Raw genomic sequence first — 20,075 nt, forward strand, 5'->3', positions numbered from 1 at the left:
TCACCTCCATAGTTGCTCTTTTCCCTGCTCTCAATTTCTATCCAAAGGATCTTTATTGGCATGAAAAAAATTCTCTCTCTCTCTGTCTCTCTCTCCTCAGGTTCCTGCTGGGGGGGCCGACGATGCGAATGACCTCCTCACCAAATACTCCTGGGTCAGCAACCCTCCTGGAACCTACGTCCTTTCAGCTCATCCATTCTTTAAACATCCTTAAACATTCTCAAAGGTGTGGTTTTTGACTCATGAACGTCTTACATGCCATTGAGAAACTGCTTTTTGAGACTGTAAATAAATAAAGGAGACATACTACCCTGTTGCCATACTATTTCACCAGTAAGATGGGGTCTAATGATAGCGTGGCCTCGTGTAGATTCATGATGTAGACCTTTTATGTTTGTCTTATTCATGTCCCCAAAATCAGCATGCCCCTCGTGAGGTCATGTGGCAGCCAACTTGAGCCACGTCTATGGACAAGGTATCATGTTTGTAAACAGAACAGATCTAGTCATCTAGTCTAGAGGACTCTTCCTCTGGGCTTGCCTTGAATCAATCCTGAATGTCAAAATAATCTATAACAGGCTCTTCTTTAACCATCTTTGACCAGCAGCTCCCACTGTCAGCTGTGCTTCTGTGCTGTTCGATGTGGGAAATGGGTGGGGGGGCCCTATGGGCCGTAGACACCTCTCTCTCTATTAAGAATGTCAGAGTCAAGTTTGGACAGACAGACTTCCCCTTGTGGGCTGTGATGGCCACGTTGCGCTTGGGCGCACTGTCGTAGCTCACGCTTTCGACACTGTAGGCTTTGGCCAACTCGTGGACAATACTCCGGTGCTCCTGGGTCATGGGCGGGAAACAATGGCTCCTCTTTTGCTGTTTTCCCTCATTAGCGAGTTCAACAACATTCTTGATTTTCTCTTCTACTTCACTGACAAATCTCAGGTCTTTTCTTGCATGCTCTTTGAGACTGTCGCTGTACATGTTGTGTAGATTGAAGGGGTTCACTGAGGTGTCAATTTGCAAGGCCTCAGCCAGGCACCTATTCCTCTCCAGTGTAGCACACTTCTGGTCACACTCAAGCCCAATTTGGTTTACGTCCCTCTTAGTGATGAGCTGACTAATGTCCACAGATTCTCCCAGCTGCATTTTTGACAGCTTGCTGGCCATGGCAATGGCTGCATACTTTTCACATGAACTCATAGCCTTTTTGCACACCACACTCTCCTTTCTTCTACCACAGAGACACTGTAGCGCCACCAGGGCAGTGCAGGTGTTGCGTGGGCAGCTGCTGCCATCATGGCATGGAGCAGAACAGGGGTGGCCACACTCTGGACGGGGTAGCAGGCAGGGCTGGCGGCAGCAGGTGCCCTCAGACATACACTCGCCACGGTGGCAGAGGCGCTTGCAGTGGTGCATTTTACACAGCAGCACCTTGCCACACGGGAGACCACAAGAGATGACTTGCAAGTGGCAAGCGATGTTGCTTCTTAGCTCATGCCTTCCCATGCACCATTTCTGAGTGAGGTGCGTGCACAGCGGACACCTCTCTTCACTGTGGCAGTTGTGGAACACTGGGTGGTCACACTCATGTCTCCTTGTGCATAGATTCTTGCACTCTGGGGGCTTGGTGCCACAGGCGATGGGAGGGTACATCACAGTCTGCCCACAGTGGCATGTCAGCTCATCAAAACTGGATTGCCAACAGCGTTCACAGTGTCCACGGTGACAGGGCTCTTGGCAGTGGTGGATCCCACAGTTGAGCTTGTAGCCACAGATCCGAGTGCAGCCGTGTTCCACGTTCACACAACAAAGCTCCCCGCACTTATGTCGGCCACAGGAGCGTTTCTTATTGCAGCGTCTCCCGCAAGTGAGGACGAGTTGATCTTCATTGTTAATCGTTTCACAGGGCACCTCCTTAGTCTTTGAACCACACCGGCATGTGATAGTAGAGTTAAGTGAGCATAGCCCACAGCTACCCTCATGGCACGGCATCTCACACTTATGAATAGTGTCATTAGAGCCACAGACCAGTGGCTTGCTGCAAGTCTTACCACAGGAGGGAATAGGATCTGAGCAGGTCTCCCGCTTTGAGTAGCCCAGTTCGAAGGGCTTAGCCAGGGGTGTCTGCCCACAAGGACAGGTTTTCACCATCCTGGGGGACAAAGGGCAAGGCTGGCATTGCCCAGGGTGGCACGTCTGCTCACATTTGTGGGCATCACAGTCCAATGTCTTCCCACATGGTTTTTGACAGGAGAAATGTCCAGAACCATCAAATTCTTCTTTATCTGTGCCGCATAGGACTTCACGAGAAGTAATCCCACAATAGCAAACTTGCTGAACTAGGAGCCAACAGGGCTGGCATGTTCCACCATGGCACACCTGGTCACAGGTGTGTTCGGCACAATTCAGAACTTCTCCACACACACGGTCACATTGGACAACTGCAGCCTGACCACAGCGCATCGGTTGAATGGTTCTACCACAGACGCAAGACTTTGTTACAAAAGCAGGGCACTGTGGGCACGGTCCAGGGTGACACAAGATGTTACAGCGGTGGTTGCAATCCACTGCTCTCTTCTTCCCACACATATCCCCACAGCTGTGTGGGATCTCACTGCGCTGCCACTCCGGATTAGTGACTTTGCCACAGAAACATATATAGGAGGGGTGTTTCTTCGCAACATTCCGGCAAACTGGACAACCCCAGCCTTCAGTCGAGTCCTCTGCCTGTGAGGCCGAGGACCTGGCCCATTGCTTAATGCATTTGAGATGGAAGACATGGTAACACATCTGGCAACTCCACACGGGGGCCGTAAGACAGATGACATCACAGCACACCATGCACTCGTACTTTTCTTCAGACAGCTGCTCGATCAAACATGCAGTTTGTGTCTCCTTGTTCTTAGGCATGTTGTCTATGTTATTTTGGCCAGGCCTTTGGTGTGCTCTCTCCTGCTCTCCTTTCTGCAGGGGTGCACGTCGTCCCTGAACTCTGTTCTGTCCACCGGCTCCCCTGTCCGAGTCGCTCTGTTCTCGAGGTGATGGCTTGGGTGACTCGATTGGTCCCTGACCAGGTTTTGGCCCCATGCGTTTGCAGCGTTTCTGTTGGGGACCCGGCTGACACGGGCTCCAGTCTGCACCCTTCTTGCCCCTCTGGCATCTTTCCCTCGCTTCTGAAGAATAGTGTTCTCTGCCGGCAGCAGAACCCGAGCCTTCTCCCAGAGCCCTGTGCCCTCGATTCTCTGTATTGTGTCTAAAGCCCCTGACATCTTGCACCATTCCCATTGGCTCTTGATTAAACTCCTTGTTGCTCTTTAGCCAGGTGTCCTGGTCTTCACTGGGATGTTGCACATGCCTACTCACGGGGGTGACCGCTCTGCTGTCACCCCTATATTCACCACGGTCAGCTCCAGCGGGTCTTTGCCACCCGACACCCTGGGCTCCTGGCACTGAACCACCACCAGCCTCACCTCTGTCTCCTCTTCCCTTTGACCATTGCCTCCCTTGTCCTACTCCTCTGCCTCCTCTCCCCCGTCCTCGCCCCCATCCGTCCCCTCGGTGGTAGGAAGGCTGGTGATGCATTGTGGGAGTTGAATTGTTGTCGTCTGAGGGTGGTTGTTTGGGGAGCGTCCTCCAGACTAGAGACCCTCCGCTCCAACTCACTGTCACTTCACTCACTTTATATGGCTCTCGGAAGTCATGTGACCATCCTGTGACGTCAGTCAAAAAAAAGTTCTTACATTTTCAAACAAACAAATCTAAGAAATTAGAAGATAAGCGAAGATCTCTCAGGATGACAGAGAAACTCAGAAAGATTATTGGAAGAGCAGAGACGGATTGAATAAATGGTAAATGGTGCATTTATATAGGACCTTTATCCAAGGCGCTTTACATAGATTGTGCATTACATTCACCTCATATAACCCAACGTGCTAGTCGGATATGTCATATAGCCCGACGTCCTAGTCGAACATCCCCATATATGGAGACTAAATATCCAATGACCAACTCTCCCAGATCCTGATATGAATAGAAGTGAGTCTTCGTTACAACCCATTCACACACATTCACACACCGATGGCGGCGGAAACCATCCAAACCATCCAGCGAAAACTAGAGTTCTCAACAGGCCCGAAAATTACCTGGGCCCTCACCTGGGCCCTAATTGGGCTGGCCCGAGGCTGCGAGGCGCCGCCTGGCCTTACTAATTAGCACACATTTTACACCCTACCGGGGGCGTAAAAAAAAAGAAATCCATATATGGGCATTCCCACACCTGTTGTTTCAGCACGCCCTCGCCCTGGCTAGCTGCTGGACTCACTGTAATACCGTACTTACCTTACTACCTTACTTTTGGCATGTCTACAAGTAACCCCCTATCCGTACACGTATTACCCCCGCTTGGAAAAAACTCCTTTTATCTGAGCAGGTATTTGTAAAAACTTTAATTTTCAATAAGAAATCCATAATTCAACATTTCACAAAGTGGCCCCCGTAACATCTGAATCCCCCCCCACCCCTTTTCCCCCTCACTGTATATGTTTCTTTTCCCTTTTTACCTCCTTTATGATGAATTCCTGTTCTGTTCTTTGACTATATAGAAGTGTCTATCTGTACGTCTCTAAATGTTTTGATGAATTGAACATGGTGGACCCTATTGTAAACAAGTGTGTAATGCTTAATTGGGTCGTCCACTCACAGTTAACAGTCTTTGTATTGAGTTTGTGCTTGAAATGTACTGTAATTCTGCAAACTGTTAATAAATATTTCAATCAATCAATCAATCAATCAATCAATCAATCAATCAATCAATATGTCCATATGTGAATATTTTCCAACTACCTACAAAACGGACGTCCATGTGACATCCAAGACTTTGCCTCCTTCCCCTTTCTCCACCACCAACAACCGCAACAAAACCAGGACGTCCATACAACGTCCATACGACGTCAATACGACGTCCAAGTCAGAGAGAGAGGCACATGTACAACAACCGGCCGAGGTCTGACTTCGACGTCGTATGGACGTCGTATGGACGTTGTATGGACGTCCTCGTTGTGTGCCCCCTGGTGGTAGCTGCCAACTCTCACGCAGTAGGCGTGAGACACGCAAATCTCTTGACGTCGACAGGCAAAGACGTCCATGCAATGTGCTGATAGGATAAAGTAGTATGTCAACGAGGCAGGGACATTAGCTGGTATTATTATTATGGTAATTGATGTAATGTAACTACATAAACAGGCCTACACAATGCAAAGCAAATCGTAGTTCTGTAGTGCAATAATTGCATTGTAAAAAAACAAAAAAACACTTTCGTAGATTTTTATTTAACCTATACAAATTGTAATTAAATGTAAAATCAGAATTCCACTGTAGGCCTACATGTACTTAATTGTATTTGTTGCCTATACAGTGTCAGTATGAGTTGGTTTAATAGCTGTTTAATGATGGTGTCAACTTGACACCATCATTAAACAGCTATTAATTATGTCACTTGACACTGTCAAGTGACATAACTTTGTTCACACGCAAATTGTGTTGCGTTGTGTGCTTGCTTGTCTAGGCCTATCTGCTATAAGTGCTATTTTCAGTAGTTTGGTCCCAGGCAAACGTCTAATCTCAGCTCTTTTGGGTCTCGACCTGAAAAGTTTGGGAACCATTGGTCTACTCTACACCAACAATGTGTTGTCAGCTAATGTGTGTGTGTGTGTGTGTCCACTTCTTGCTCATACATATATGGTATGGAAATCAACTGTAGCCTGTGAAGTTGGTGCATCAAACATGGCTGACTGAGATAACAGACTATTGCGCCAGTTTTACACTGTCCTATACATCATTCAAAATATATAATTATGTTGCCAGTCCATTTCATGTTAATTGACAAATTCCCTTAAGCTGAGGGGAATCACGAAGACACAAGACAAGCATCATAGTAATGATAATAATTTATTTATTAACATAGGCTACTGTATGGTAGAGGAAAAGTCTTTGGCAGTGAAGGACAGGAACGGAGGGCGACTAGATGAGTGGTGATACAAGGGAAGATGAGTGGTGATGTGGGGTGATACAAGGGAAGATGAGTGTTGATGTGATACATGGGGAGATGATTGGGCCGATTTGGCCAATGACACATACATCTATAGGGTTGGGATCCTTTTAATATATTAGCGATTCCCTCTTAACGGTCCGGTTCCCTTTAACGATTCCTTGGGGGTTCCAAATGAAACCAGGACTGTAACTCTGAGACTCTCTTGAGAGAGTACAAATTGGTACTATTTGTACTTTCTCAGAGTTATGGTGGTCCTTAAAAAGTACAATGTTTGAGAACCACTGCCTGGTATGGTATAGTAATTGTAAAGCAGTTCACATACCAGCTCTGAAAGTTTGATTTAAAAAAATAAACGATTCCGGTTCCTCAACGTTGTCAGATCAGATTCGTCCGGTTCTGGATCCCAACACTACATACATCCACGAGTCTTGTCATTCTGAATGGCCAATACATCATTGGGTTAGATCGGTCGGGGTTACATAGTCAAATCTGTTGACCAACAAAGAACACTGTTGCTGGATGGAAGGACATCTGGATCATGGCAGACTTGAACTCAAAATTTGCTTAACAATGTGTACGTCCATTTGGACCTACGCAAATGGAATAAGTATGTCAGTAATCTTTGTGAATGAGCGTTTACACAATCTCGACCAATGGGTCATTGTTGTTGAGCAATAAGTGCATGTGGGGAGGTGCTGTGAATGAGAGAATGAGGAAGTTAGAGTGCATGGCACAGAAATTAGCAATGGGAAGATAGAAGATGATCAGATGCCAGAGTGTTGTTATGTGTGCATGTTGTGTGTGTGCGTGTCAGTGTTAATTTAGTTGACTACCTTTTTTCACTGACAAAAACTAAGCTAAGATGGCTAAATATACAGATTTTTTTTCTACAAATAGAAACTAGACTAAAATGTTAGGGATGGACTACTGGAGAAGAGATCCACAAAAAAAATTGATCTACAAGTTCACAGCACGTCACGCTGTGATGCATTGTGAGCTTGTAGAACAGCTATTTTCAGCATGCAACCAAGTGTAAAACCAGGCATCACGATGCCATCAAAGCCCGCCAAAATACATCTCTGTCAACAAAATAAACTGTAGATTTAGTCGACTAAAACCTTTCAGATGACTAAAACTAAATGAAATGTTATTCAAAAGACTATGACTAAAACGAAATCAAAATTTGCTGTTGTGTGTGTGTGTGTGTGTGTGTGTGTGTGTGTGTAAAATCGGTAAAGATTTCCAAATGCATCACAGTAAATTATGTATTTTTGTCCCCCCCCCACATATATCACCTAATTCATTTCCACTTCATTTAAAAACATCATCTAGCATCCGAAGAATTGATACACATTTTATGGCATGACTTGTTACAAAAACATATATATATTTATATATAAAAACAAACATACAGAGCAATTCATTTAGTGGAACAGGTGTAATCCATCATCAGAGTGGCTCACTCATTCCAGCACATTCACATACCACTGGCATCTCTGCTGCTACTGCATGATTCAGATCAGTGCTTCTCAAACGTATCCATGTCAAGGTTGGTGGTGACCAAATGATAGATTTGGTGGTCCATCTCAACATATTTTGTGCCAGGGAGTGACACCCATATGAGATTTGTGTTGCTAAATTGTTTACAAAAATATTCAAAATTTGTCACACAAAAACATATTTCTTTTGGAAGAAAAAGCAGCTCTACAAGCTCACATGTTGTGAGCTTGTAGATCAGCTATTTTCAAATATCCAATGTATATGGGGTTAAAGTGGTTAAACTCACTAATAATAACTAACATTGTTGGGGACCCCCTGGAATCTCCTCCCCAGGGGTCCCCGGACACAACTTTGAGAACCACTGTCCTACTCAAATAGCAAGTGCAACTGCATAATCCAGATACTGAGAGGCAAGCGGATACAAGTAGGCATCAACTCTTGAGACTCTGCTCATTGTGCTTTCCATTCCAGGAAGTTTGTCCCTGCATGCCTTCCATACTCCATGTGCTCAGGAGAACTTTGTCGCTGTTGGGAAGAAACCTCTTCTCTCCATATTCTAACTTTTTGTGTTTTTTCAAAAATGTACACCCCGGCTACTTGATCATACTACAGCATCACGCAACAGCATCACAAGTAGCAGATCTGCAAGCTCGAAACGTGGCACGAAGCAACGTATTTTGAGCATGTCGTTCAGATATTCTTCTACTTTTGGATTTGAATTCTGAAAAGTAAGTTTTGAACATACTGTATCAGGTTTCCACCCGACAGACGGCTTCATAAATCCTTACTGCCCCCACAAGGTTATTGCAAGAGGGCTCACAAATAATTGGCAAAACACTAAATGTTAATATAACATATATTACAAAATTAATGTAAATGACATAGTATTATTTATTTATTTTGAACCTAAAACTCGACCACTTAAGTGGTCAGATGGGTGGGCTGCGAAATTCAAAGTTTTTAAGTGGGCTCTGATCCAGAGAAGCCTTATTGCGTCCAAGTGCAACAATGTCAAACAGAGCACAAGTGTGTTGTCCCTTTGGAGCTAAAGAAAGGAACATTGAAGGTTGGATGGGACCACACAAGGGAACACGTTTCTGGAGTGGAATGCAGCTGGAGTTGAGTCTCTAACACCCAAGTGGGGCGGCTAAGGCTATTTCAATAAGAAAAGGACTTGTTAAAACCAAGTTACGGAACCAATCGGAATGCAAAGACAATGCATTCGTCACGCAGTTCCCAGTACGAGTGCGAGTAGCAGAATAACACACGGTGCACATTGTGCACATTGGCAAAAAACATTACATTTAAACATGGCACAGGGAAAGGATAGGTAATGATGTCACAGCTCCTGTCAATTAATTCATCAATTAATATTTCTGAATATTGATAGATACAGGAGTCCATTCATTCATCAATAAAGGCAACAGGACTGGACACTCACTGGACACACTTCTCCAATTCCATCTATCCGTTCAATCATCCGTCCATGTCTCCATTCACAAACATATCCGTCTTCCACCAAAATGTAGGCTTTACAGGCATCATCACAGAGTTAAATACAAAGGACAATACTGTTGGAGGTCAAGAGCCGGGCCTGCTCCTGTGATGTGTGCAAACAAAACAAGAAATCCTTTAGTTGTAGGGAGTGGTGTTGTCCACTCGGGGACGCTGTTCTGCCTCGTCACAGTCAATCTATTCGATACAGTTCTCTAGTCCTGCTGGCACAATATTGCCATGCTAGTAGCAAGTACACGTCCCATTTGTTGCAGGGGGTTTGGGTAAGGGCTATGGAGTATGGCACAGATGAACAGCGGTTGGCACAACTTCAAGTGCAGGAATCACGCAAAGGGCATGCTAAGTGTCTCAACTGAGCTCTTCAAAAGTCTGAGAACCCATGGACCTCCTCTATCTGGCTGCCTTTGTTAGTGCTCTTTTGACTCGACTGGCTCTCTCTCTCTCTATATATATATATAGCATAAACGGTCTCTGTCAGGCAGAAACCTCTCATCTCCATATTCAGATTTTTCATAAATCAATGCCCTACTTGATCATACTGCAGTGTCACACAAAAGCATCAAAGGTAGCAGATCCAAAAGCTCAAAACCACACGTTTCAAGAAGCCACGCGTTTCAAGCTTGTCGGTCTGCTACTTTTGAATTTAAATCTTGAAAACTAATAGTTTTGGACACATGACGTTTCCACCAGACAGAGACGACATACGTTCTTGCATCGTCCTGGGTTAGGGGCATGAGGGGGACACTACTAATTGGGAGTCTTTTACAGTCAAGGGGTCACAGAGTGACCTTGCTGAGTCTGAGGGACAGGCTGGAGCGGTGCTGGGAGGTGCGGGGGAGCGTGGAGCTACACCGGCTCCGCAGCTGGACCGGCCTCGCCACCGCCGAGCCTCGCACCCGCAGCAGGAAGTCAAAGTTGGCCGAAGAGTTCATGGCGTAGAACACGTTGGCGTTGTCGGGAATCACCAGCTCTGAGGGAGGGCAAAGGAGAGTACAGAGAGAGAGAGAAGACAGGGCTATTACTAAAAGGTGTGAGAAGTAATTTTGTAAATCTATTGTTCCATTGTGAGGGGAAACTCCAATAACCCAATTAATTTGGGGCCGTCTGCAGATGATTTGCTTTAATGTGCGACAAGGCTTTCTCACTCAACAGGAAACAAACATACAGTGTAAGTGTATCTTTCTAAAGTGACGATTTAAGGACTTTTAAAAACTTTTATACCTCTAAAATGATAAATAATTATACCCATCACTGCATCAAAAGTAATCAACAAACTATCCTATAAGAATGGTCAAATATTACCTAAGAATGGTGTGAAAATAGCTTATGGACATGCTCACGACTTGCAATACAGAGAGTATAGTGGAACCAAATTGACCCGTGCAAATGTTACAGTGTACATTGGGATCCCACTGTATGTTGTTGTACAATCTCAGTCTCAAAGTGTACCTCTTTCGTCAGAGATGACCTGCACCAGCTCGTATCCCTCCTCAGGCTCCGCCTCCAGGTTGTGCTTGGCCATGGCCCTGGAGATGACCGCTGGAGTCTTGTCCTGACTGGTCAGCTGGGTAAGGAACACAAAGTACAGTTTAAATGGCATCTCAAAAGACTGCATGTGTGTGTGTGTGTGTGTGTGTGTGTGTGTGTGTGTGTGTGTGTGTGTGTGTGTCCGTCTGTCTCCGAAGCTAATCTGGACCAAATGTCTTGTATGCACTGCCAGTAGAAAAGCAAACACAATTGGCAGGTGCCTTGCGATAGGTGCTGGGTAATTAATCACACCACTTGCCAATTAGCTCTTCGCTAAGTCCCACCCAAGCCCGTTCTTGGCCAATACCACGTTAGCGACAGTTACTAGGTTAGGATCCTGGTCACGCTTTCAATGCTGGTCAAAATGTTTAAGCAGTGTCAATAAATATATTTGCTGTACAGCATGTATGGACCTCAGAAAGAGGGTTTGTTTTCTTACCTTGTTATGAGCAAACTAGTCCGTTCCATGAATTATTTCGCTCCGTTGTGCAATTCAATAAAATAGTACATATTAGAAATAAAAATAGGCTCTCATTGACTTCCATTGTAACGGGGAAACAGCTCTCAAAGTCACTCTTTTAGAACACTAAGCTGATTCTGACCGTTTATGACATCAGGAAAACTCATGCGGTTTTATTTTTAATAAAAAATGTCAACGTTGTCTTGTTTTTGTTTTGACTTCAGTGTTGCCACATTGTGTGAGAGAAATAAGCCAACCCACCTCCAAAAACAAGCCAACTCTTAAAGCCAAATCAAGAAAAACAAGCCAAAACAAACACAATAATATGACCATATATAATCATAATAAAAAGATTGTATGCATTTATCATTATAAATACTATGTAGGCCTATGTCTATGATAATTAATGTTTTGGTAATGTATTACATACACTAATTATTAGCCTTAAGCCAAAAGTAGCGGGAAATAAGCAGACCTGGCAACCCTGACAAGTTTGTGCGGAAAGAAGTTCCGGTTTGCCTACAAAACGATCTGATTGGTCGAAATCTGTACACCCACTTCTGAAGTAGCCTCTCTGTACACCCACTTCTGAAGTAGCCGTGGATGTAAACAAATGTATTTGATCTCGTCCACTTGTCGCAAACACCATACACAATTTTGGACGTGTTTGAGGGAGACACTTTAGGAGAAATGACTGGGACTGCAGCTGGGTGCATCTCAAACAGCATGGCGACTTGTTTACAAACGAGAGTTGGGAACACCAGAACCGCTTCACTGTATATCTCCAACCAAAATAGTTACTTTATAAATCTATCAAAAGACGAAAATAAAACGGGATGAGTTTTCCTGATGTCATAAACTGTCAGAATAAGCTTTTGTTGTGTTCGCTTATGTGCTAACTGACTGACTTTGAGAGCTGTTTCCCCGTTACAATGGAAGTCTATGAGAGCCTATTTTTATAGATAGGGCCTACTATTAAACTGCACAGCGGAGCGAAATAATTCATGGAATGGACTAGTTTGCTCATAACAAGGTAAGAAAACAAACCCTCTTTCTGAGGTCCACACATGCTGTACAGCAAATATATTTATTGACACTGCTTAACCATTTTGACCAGCATTGAAAGCGTGACCAGGATCCTAACCTAGTAACCGTCGCTAACGTGGTATTGGCCAAGAACGGGCTTGGGTGGGACTTAGCGAAGAGTGAATTGTGTGAGCCAAACTTTTGTGTTTCCCTGGTCAATTGGTGATGACGTCTGCGGTAAACAACAGGAAGTATTGGTAAAATCAGTCCATCGATCATTCCGGGCCCCTTTGCCCGGAGAGAAAGACGTCCGTGTGCATCTCGTGAAAAAGTGAAGATAATTGACTAAATACACGTTTTGTGCCAGAACTTTCACATGGATATGAAACTAGAGGACGATATTTCACTCCTCGTCTTTGGAATTATTTAATGGGTGAGTACAAATGGAGCATTTATCACATTTAGGCTGTGCATAATTCAATTAAACCAGGAGCGGATGGAAGGGTTCTATGCCTGTGATACATGAGAATTTACGAAGTATATGAATGATCACAGACATTCTAGGTCTACAGTAGTCTAGGCATGCGCGAGTACGTTCTGTAAGTGCGGGGATGATCAAGGCTTTGCCAGGCAACTGGCTCAGGGCTAAAAGTTGGTTTTAACGGTGCCGTTTCAGATCCATATAAAGCTATATAAAACATATATATATACACTTCAATCACAGACAATAGATGGCTATTAAAACGGATGTGTAACACTGGTTACTCACCAGTATGCTCTTGTAGAGGTTGCCATTGCCTTGCTCCAGGCTGACTCGTATGATGCATGCGTCCTGGGCCTGGGTGTTGTACACTGGCGGCTGGCTGGGGGACGAGGGAGACAGGGGGATGAGGGAGTGGGAGCGTCGGTGCGTGCAGGGTGGGCCGGGCAGGCAGGGCGACGCAGGGGTCTGTGGGACGCTGGCTGAAGACGAGCTGGTGTCCATGGAGTGGAGAGATGTACACGACGAAGACTCTGAGAGCTGCAGGAACAACACAACACAGTGGTGGTCAGAAGAACCACGGGGAAAACCTCATTCTAGCGCTCTGCCACCAACATGTGGAATGCCCCGAGGCTGACACGTCCATTAACACAATGTAACACTGGTTACTTTCAAAAGAACTGGCCTGAAAAAAAAGGAGGAGACCATAGGGGGAGGGAAATGTAATTTCCCATATTCTTTGTACATATAGGGCTCCAGTTTCGTCAGCGCTAAACCCCTAATCCCTAAACTTCTTTGCCTATTTTTTGAGTGGTGTAAACCACTCCTACAATTGGCATTGTTAGTTTACGTGTCTGTTCGTACCAAAAAATGAGCATGGTTGCTATGGTCACCCAGTTCACCCGGGTGTGATTTCAGCTTTGTTAGTTTACGTGTCTGTTCGTACCAAAAAATGAGCATGGTTGCTATGGTCACCCAGTTCACACGGGTGTGATTTCATTACGTCAGACATTACGTCAGACCACAGCTGATCAGGCTATATAATACCTTACACCACTCAGTTCACACGGGTGTGATTTTTACTATTTTGCAAAACATTTTTGTATAGTTCAACCAGCCAATCTACATTGACACGTTGTGAGCTTGTCGACTGGCCATTTTAACTATTCAAAAACGTTTAGCAAAATAGTAAAAAAAGGCAAAGAAGTTTAGGGATAAGGGGTTTAGCGGTGACGAAAATGGAGCCCATAGTGTATTTGTTGACGACATGTATTATTGTATTAATTTGTTATGCTATGGATGAATGCATAGGACCACAATGGACTTTTTTTTAGCCTTAATGTCTTACTGTACAATTACATTTCCCTCCTGGGGGAGCCCGGGTTTGAACTGGGAACCTTGCGGTTCCCATCCGGTCACTCGACCCCTGAGCCACTGCCGCCAGAGGAGTGTGTGGTTCTCACCTTGTTGTGCTGGGCGTCTATAGAGGAGTGTGTGGGCGTGGTGAGTCCCTCGCTGTCAGACGGGCTGCTGGAGTCACTGGAGGACACGCTGACAGAGTCCATGCTCTCCCCTGAGCTGCCAGTAGGGGGCGAGCGAGGCGTCTCTCTGACGGGAGAGCTGGCTGCTGAGGAGACGTCCGCTCCGTGGAACACTGATGTGTCAATTTGCAAGGCCTCAGCCAGGCACCTGTTCCTCTCCAGTGTAGCACACTCCTGGTCACACTCAAGCCCGATTTGGTTTACGTCCCTCTTAGTGATGAGCTGACTAATGTCCACAGATTCTCCCAGCTGCATTTTTGACAGCTTGCTGGCCATGGCAATGGCTGCATACTTTTCACATGAACTCATAGCCTTTTTGCACACCACACTCTCCTTTCTTCTACCACAGAGACACTGTAGCGCCACCGGGGCAGTGCAGGTGTTGCGTGGGCAGCTGCTGCCATCATGGCATGGAGCAGAACAGGGGTGGCCACACTCTGGACGGGGTAGCAGGCAGGGCTGGCGGCAGCAGGTGCCCTCAGACATACACTCGCCACGGTGGCAGAGGCGCTTGCAGTGGTGCATTTTACACAGCAGCACCTTGTCACACGGGAGACCACAAGAGATGACTTGCAAGTGGCAAGCGATGTTGCTTCTTAGCTCATGCCTTCCCATGCACCATTTCTGAGTGAGGTGCGTGCACGGCGGACACCTCTCTTCACTGTGGCAGTTGTGGAACACTGGGTGGTCACACTCATGTCTCCTTGTGCATAGATTCTTGCACTCTGGGGGCTTGGTGCCACAGGCGATGGGAGGGTACATCACAGTCTGCCCACAGTGGCATGTCAGCTCATCAAAACTGGATTGCCAACAGCGTTCACAGTGTCCACGGTGACAGGGCTCTTGGCAGTGGTGGATCCCACAGTTGAGCTTGTAGCCACAGATCCGAGTGCAGCCGTGTTCCACGTTCACACAACAAAGCTCCCCGCACTTATGTCGACCACAGGAGCGTTTCTTATTGCAGCGTCTCCCGCAAGTGAGGACGAGTTGATCTTCATTGTTAATCGTTTCACAGGGCACCTCCTTAGTCTTTGAACCACACCGGCATGTGATAGTAGAGTTAAGTGAGCATGGCCCACAGCTACCCTCATGGCACAGCATCTCACACTTATGAATAGTGTCATTAGAGCCACAGACCAGTGGCTTGCTGCAAGTCTTACCACAGGAGGGAATAGGATCTGAGCAGGTCTCCCGCTTTGAGTAGCCCAGTTCGAAGGGCTTAGCCAGGGGTGTCTGCCCACAAGGACAGGTTTTCACCATCCTGGGGGACAAAGGGCAAGGCTGGCATTGCCCAGGGTGGCACGTCTGCTCACATTTGTGGGCATCACAGTCCAATGTCTTCCCACATGGTTTTTGACAGGAGAAATGTCCAGAACCATCAAATTCTTCTTTATCTGTGCCACATAGGACTTCACGAGAAGTAATCCCACAATAGCAAACTTGCTGAACTAGGAGCCAACAGGGCTGGCATGTTCCACCATGGCACACCTTGTCACAGGTGTGTTCGGCACAGTTCAGAACTGCTCCACACACACGGTCACATTGGACAACTGCAGCCTGACCACAGCGCATCGGTTGAATGGTTCTACCACAGACGCAAGACTTTGTTACAAAAGCAGGGCACTGTGGGCACGGTCCAGGGTGACACAAGATGTTACAGCGGTGGTTGCAATCCACTGCTCTCTTCTTCCCACACATATCCCCACAGCTGTGTGGGATCTCACTGCGCTGCCACTCCGGATTAGTGACTTTGCCACAGAAACATATATAGGAGGTTGGGTGTTTCTTCGCAACATTCCGGCAAACTGGACAACCCCAGCCTTCAGTCGAGTCCTCTGCCTGTGAGGCTGAGGACCTGGCCCATTGCTTAATGCATTTGAGATGGAAGACATGGTAACACATCTGGCAACTCCACACGGGGGCCGTAAGACAGATGACATCACAGCACACCATGCACTCGTACTTTTCTTCAGACAGCTGCTCGATCAAACATGCAGTTTGTGTCTCCTTGTTCTTAGGCATGTTGTCTATGTTCTTTTGGCCAGGCCTGTGGTGGGCTCTCTCCTGCTCTCCTTTCTGCAGGGGTGCACGTCGTCCCTGAACTCTGTTCTGTCCACCGGCTCCCCTGTCCGAGTCGCTCTGTTCTCGAGGTGATGGCTTGGGTGACTCGATTGGTCCCTGACCAGGTTTTGGCCCCATGCGTTTGCAGCGTTTCTGTTGGGGACCCGGCTGACACGGGCTCCAGTCTGCACCCTTCCTGCCCCTCTGACATCTTTCCCTCGCTTCTGAAGAGTAGTGTTCTCTGCCGGCAGCAGAACCCGAGCCTTCTCCCAGAGCCCTGTGCCCTCGATTCTCTGTATTGTGTCTAACGCCCCTGACATCTTGCACCATTCCCATTGGCTCTTGATTAAACTCCTTGTTGCTCTTTAGCCAGGTGTCCTGGTCTTCACTGGGATGTTGCACATGCCTACTCACGGGGGTGACCGCTCTGCTGTCACCCCTATATTGACCACGGTCAGCTCCAGCGGGTCTTTGCCACCAGACACCCTGGGCTCCTGGCACTGAACCATCACCAGCCTCACCTCTGTCTCCTCTTCCCTTTGACCATCGCCCCCCTTGTCCTACTCCTCTGCCTCCTCTCCCCCGTCCTCGCCCCCGTCCGTCCCCTCGGTGGTAGGAAGGCTGGTGATGCATTGCGTGAGTTGAATTGTTGTCGTCTGAGGGTGGTTGTTTGGGGAGCGTCCTCCAGACTAGGGACCCTCCGCTCCGACTCACTGTCACTTCACTCACTTTATATGGCTCTCGGAAGTCATGTGACCATCCTGTGACGTCAGTCAAAAAAAAGTTCTTACATTTTCAAACAAACAAATCTAAGAAATTAGAAGCTAAGCGAAGATCTCTCAGGATGACAGAGAGACTCAGAAAGATAATTGGAAGAGCAGAGACGGATTGAATAAATGGTAAATGGTGCATTTATATAGGACCTTTATCCAAGGCGCTTTACATAGATTGTGCATTACATTCACCTCACATAACCTAACGTGCTAGTCGGATATGTCATATAGCCCGACGTCCTAGTCGAACATCCCCATATATGGAGACTAAATATCCAATGACCAACTCTCCCAGATCCTGATATGAATAGAAGTGAGTCTTCGTTACAACCCATTCACACACATTCACACACCGATGGCGGCGGAAACCATCCAAACCATCCAGCGAAAACTAGAGTTCTCAACAGGCCCGAAAATTACCTGGGCCCTCACCTGGGCCCTAATTGGGCTGGCCCGAGGCTGCGAGGCGCCGCCTGGCCTTACTAATTAGCACACATTTTACACCCTACCGGGGGCGTAAAAAAAAAGAAATCCATATATGGGCATTCCCACACCTGTTGTTTCAGCACGCCCTCGCCCTGGCTAGCTGCTGGACTCACTGTAATACCGTACTTACCTTACTACCTTACTTTTGGCATGTCTACAAGTAACCCCCTATCCGTACACGTATTACCCCCGCTTGGAAAAAACTCCTTTTATCTGAGCAGGTATTTGTAAAAACTTTAATTTTCAATAAGAAATCCATAATTCAACATTTCACAAAGTGGCCCCCGTAACATCTGAATCCCCCCCCACCCCTTTTCCCCCTCACTGTATATGTTTCTTTTCCCTTTTTACCTCCTTTATGATGAATTCCTGTTCTGTTCTTTGACTATATAGAAGTGTCTATCTGTACGTCTCTAAATGTTTTGATGAATTGAACATGGTGGACCCTATTGTAAACAAGTGTGTAATGCTTAATTGGGTCGTCCACTCACAGTTAACAGTCTTTGTATTGAGTTTGTGCTTGAAATGTACTGTAATTCTGCAAACTGTTAATAAATATTTCAATCAATCAATCAATCAATCAATCAATCAATCAATCAATCAATCAATATGTCCATATGTGAATATTTTCCAACTACCTACAAAACGGACGTCCATGTGACATCCAAGACTTTGCCTCCTTCCCCTTTCTCCACCACCAACAACCGCAACAAAACCAGGACGTCCATACAACGTCCATACGACGTCAATACGACGTCCAAGTCAGAGAGAGAGGCACATGTGCAACAACCGGCCGAGGTCTGACTTCGACGTCGTATGGACGTCGTATGGACGTTGTATGGACGTCCTCGTTGTGTGCCCCCTGGTGGTAGCTGCCAACTCTCACGCAGTAGGCGTGAGACACGCAAATCTCTTGACGTCGACAGGCAAAGACGTCCATGCAATGTGCTGATAGGATAAAGTAGTATGTCAACGAGGCAGGGACATTAGCTGGTATTATTATTATGGTAATTGATGTAATGTAACTACATAAACAGGCCTACACAATGCAAAGCAAATCGTAGTTCTGTAGTGCAATAATTGCATTGTAAAAAAACAAAAACACTTTCGTAGATTTTTATTTAACCTATACAAATTGTAATTAAATGTAAAATCAGAATTCCACTGTAGGCCTACATGTACTTAATTGTATTTGTTGCCTTAATGTATGCAGTGTCAGTATGAGTTGGTTTAATAGCTGTTTAATGATGGTGTCATACAAGTGACATAACTTTGTTCACACGCAAATTGTGTTGCGTTGTGTGCTTGCTTGTATAGGCCTATCTGCTATAAGTGCTATTTTCAGTAGTTTGGTCCCAGGCAAACGTCTAATCTCAGCTCTTTTGGGTCTCGACCTGAAAAGTTTGGGAACCACTGGTCTACTCTACACCAACAATGTGTTGTCAGCTAATGTGTGTGTGTGTGTGTGTGTGTGTCCTATACATCATTCAAAATATATAATTATGTTGCCAGTCCGTTTCATGTTAATTGACAAATTCCCTTAAGCTGAGGGGAATCACAAAGACACAAGACAAGCATCATAGTAATGATAATAATTTATTTATTAACATAGGCTACTGTATGGTAGAGGAAAAGTCTTTGGCAGTGAAGGAAATAGGAACGGAGGGCGACTAGATGAGTGGTGATACAAGGGAAGATGAGTGGTGATGTGGGGTGATACAAGGGTAGATGAGTGGTGATGTGGGGTGATACAAGGGAAGATGAGTGGTGATGTGGGGTGATACAAGGGAAGATGAGTGGTGATGTGGGGTGATACAAGGGAAGATGAGTGGTGATGTGGGGTGATACAAGGGAAGATGAGTGGTGATGTGGGGTGATACAAGGGAAGATGAGTGGTGATGTGGGGTGATACAAGGGAAGACGAGTGGTGATGTGGGGTGATACAAGGGAAGATGATCGGGCCGATTTGGCCAATGACACATAAATCTATAGGGTTGGGATCCTTTTAAGATATTAGCGATTCCCTCTTAACGGTCCGGTTCCCTTTAACGATTCCTTGGGGGTTCCAAATGAAACCTTACTGCAGGACTGTAACTCAGAGACTCTCTTGAGAGAGTACAAATTGGTATTATTTGTACTTTCTGTGGTCCTTAAAAAGTAAAATGTTTGAGAACCACTGACTGGTATAGTAATTGTATAGCAGTTCACATACCAGCTCTGAAAGTTTGATTAAAAAAAATAAACGATTCCGGTTCCTCAATGTTGTCAGATCAGATTCGTCCGGTTCTGGATCCCAACACTACATACATCCACGAGTCTTGTCATTCAATACATGGCCAATACATCATTGGGTTAGATTGGTCGGGGTTACATAGTCAAATCTGTTGACCAACAAAGAACACTGTTGCTGGATGGAAGGACATCTGGATCAATGTGTACGTCCATTTGGACCTATGCAAATGGAATAAGTATGTCAGTAATCTTTGTGAATGAGTGTTTACACAATCTCGACCAATGGGTCATTGTTGTTGAGCAATAAGTGCATGTGGGGAGGTGCTGTGAATGAGAGAATGAGGAAGTTAGAGTGCATGGCACAGAAATTAGCAATGGGAAGATAGAAGATGATCAGATGCCAGAGTGTTGTTATGTGTGTATGTTG

At 45.9% G+C, this 20,075-nt stretch overlaps 2 protein-coding genes across 2 annotated transcripts; both read right to left on the bottom strand.

Annotated features, from left to right (window-relative positions):
• Positions 1 to 546: 546 nt before the first annotated feature.
• LOC306926143 (transcriptional repressor NF-X1-like) lies at positions 547 to 16,487 on the bottom strand (the record flags this gene model as incomplete). The annotated part of the gene is made up of 2 exons (XM_079505403.1): positions 547 to 1,036; positions 14,245 to 16,487. 2 exons carry the CDS (start codon positions 16,485 to 16,487, stop codon positions 547 to 549), a joined length of 2,733 nt encoding a protein of 910 aa, XP_079361529.1.
• LOC306926053 (ral guanine nucleotide dissociation stimulator-like 1) lies at positions 7,410 to 14,203 on the bottom strand. The gene is made up of 4 exons (XM_079505288.1): positions 14,019 to 14,203; positions 12,844 to 13,095; positions 10,511 to 10,625; positions 7,410 to 10,031 (listed from the first exon to the last, which is right to left on the bottom strand). The coding sequence occupies exons 1-4, from the start codon at positions 14,118 to 14,120 to the stop codon at positions 9,838 to 9,840; spliced, it is 663 nt and encodes a 220-aa protein (XP_079361414.1). The 5' UTR covers positions 14,121 to 14,203; the 3' UTR covers positions 7,410 to 9,837.
• Positions 16,488 to 20,075: the final 3,588 nt, after the last annotated feature.

The sequence above is a fragment of the Electrona antarctica genome (assembly GCF_951216825.1).
Source record: "Electrona antarctica genome assembly, chromosome: 7".
Lineage (NCBI taxonomy): Eukaryota > Metazoa > Chordata > Actinopteri > Myctophiformes > Myctophidae > Electrona > Electrona antarctica.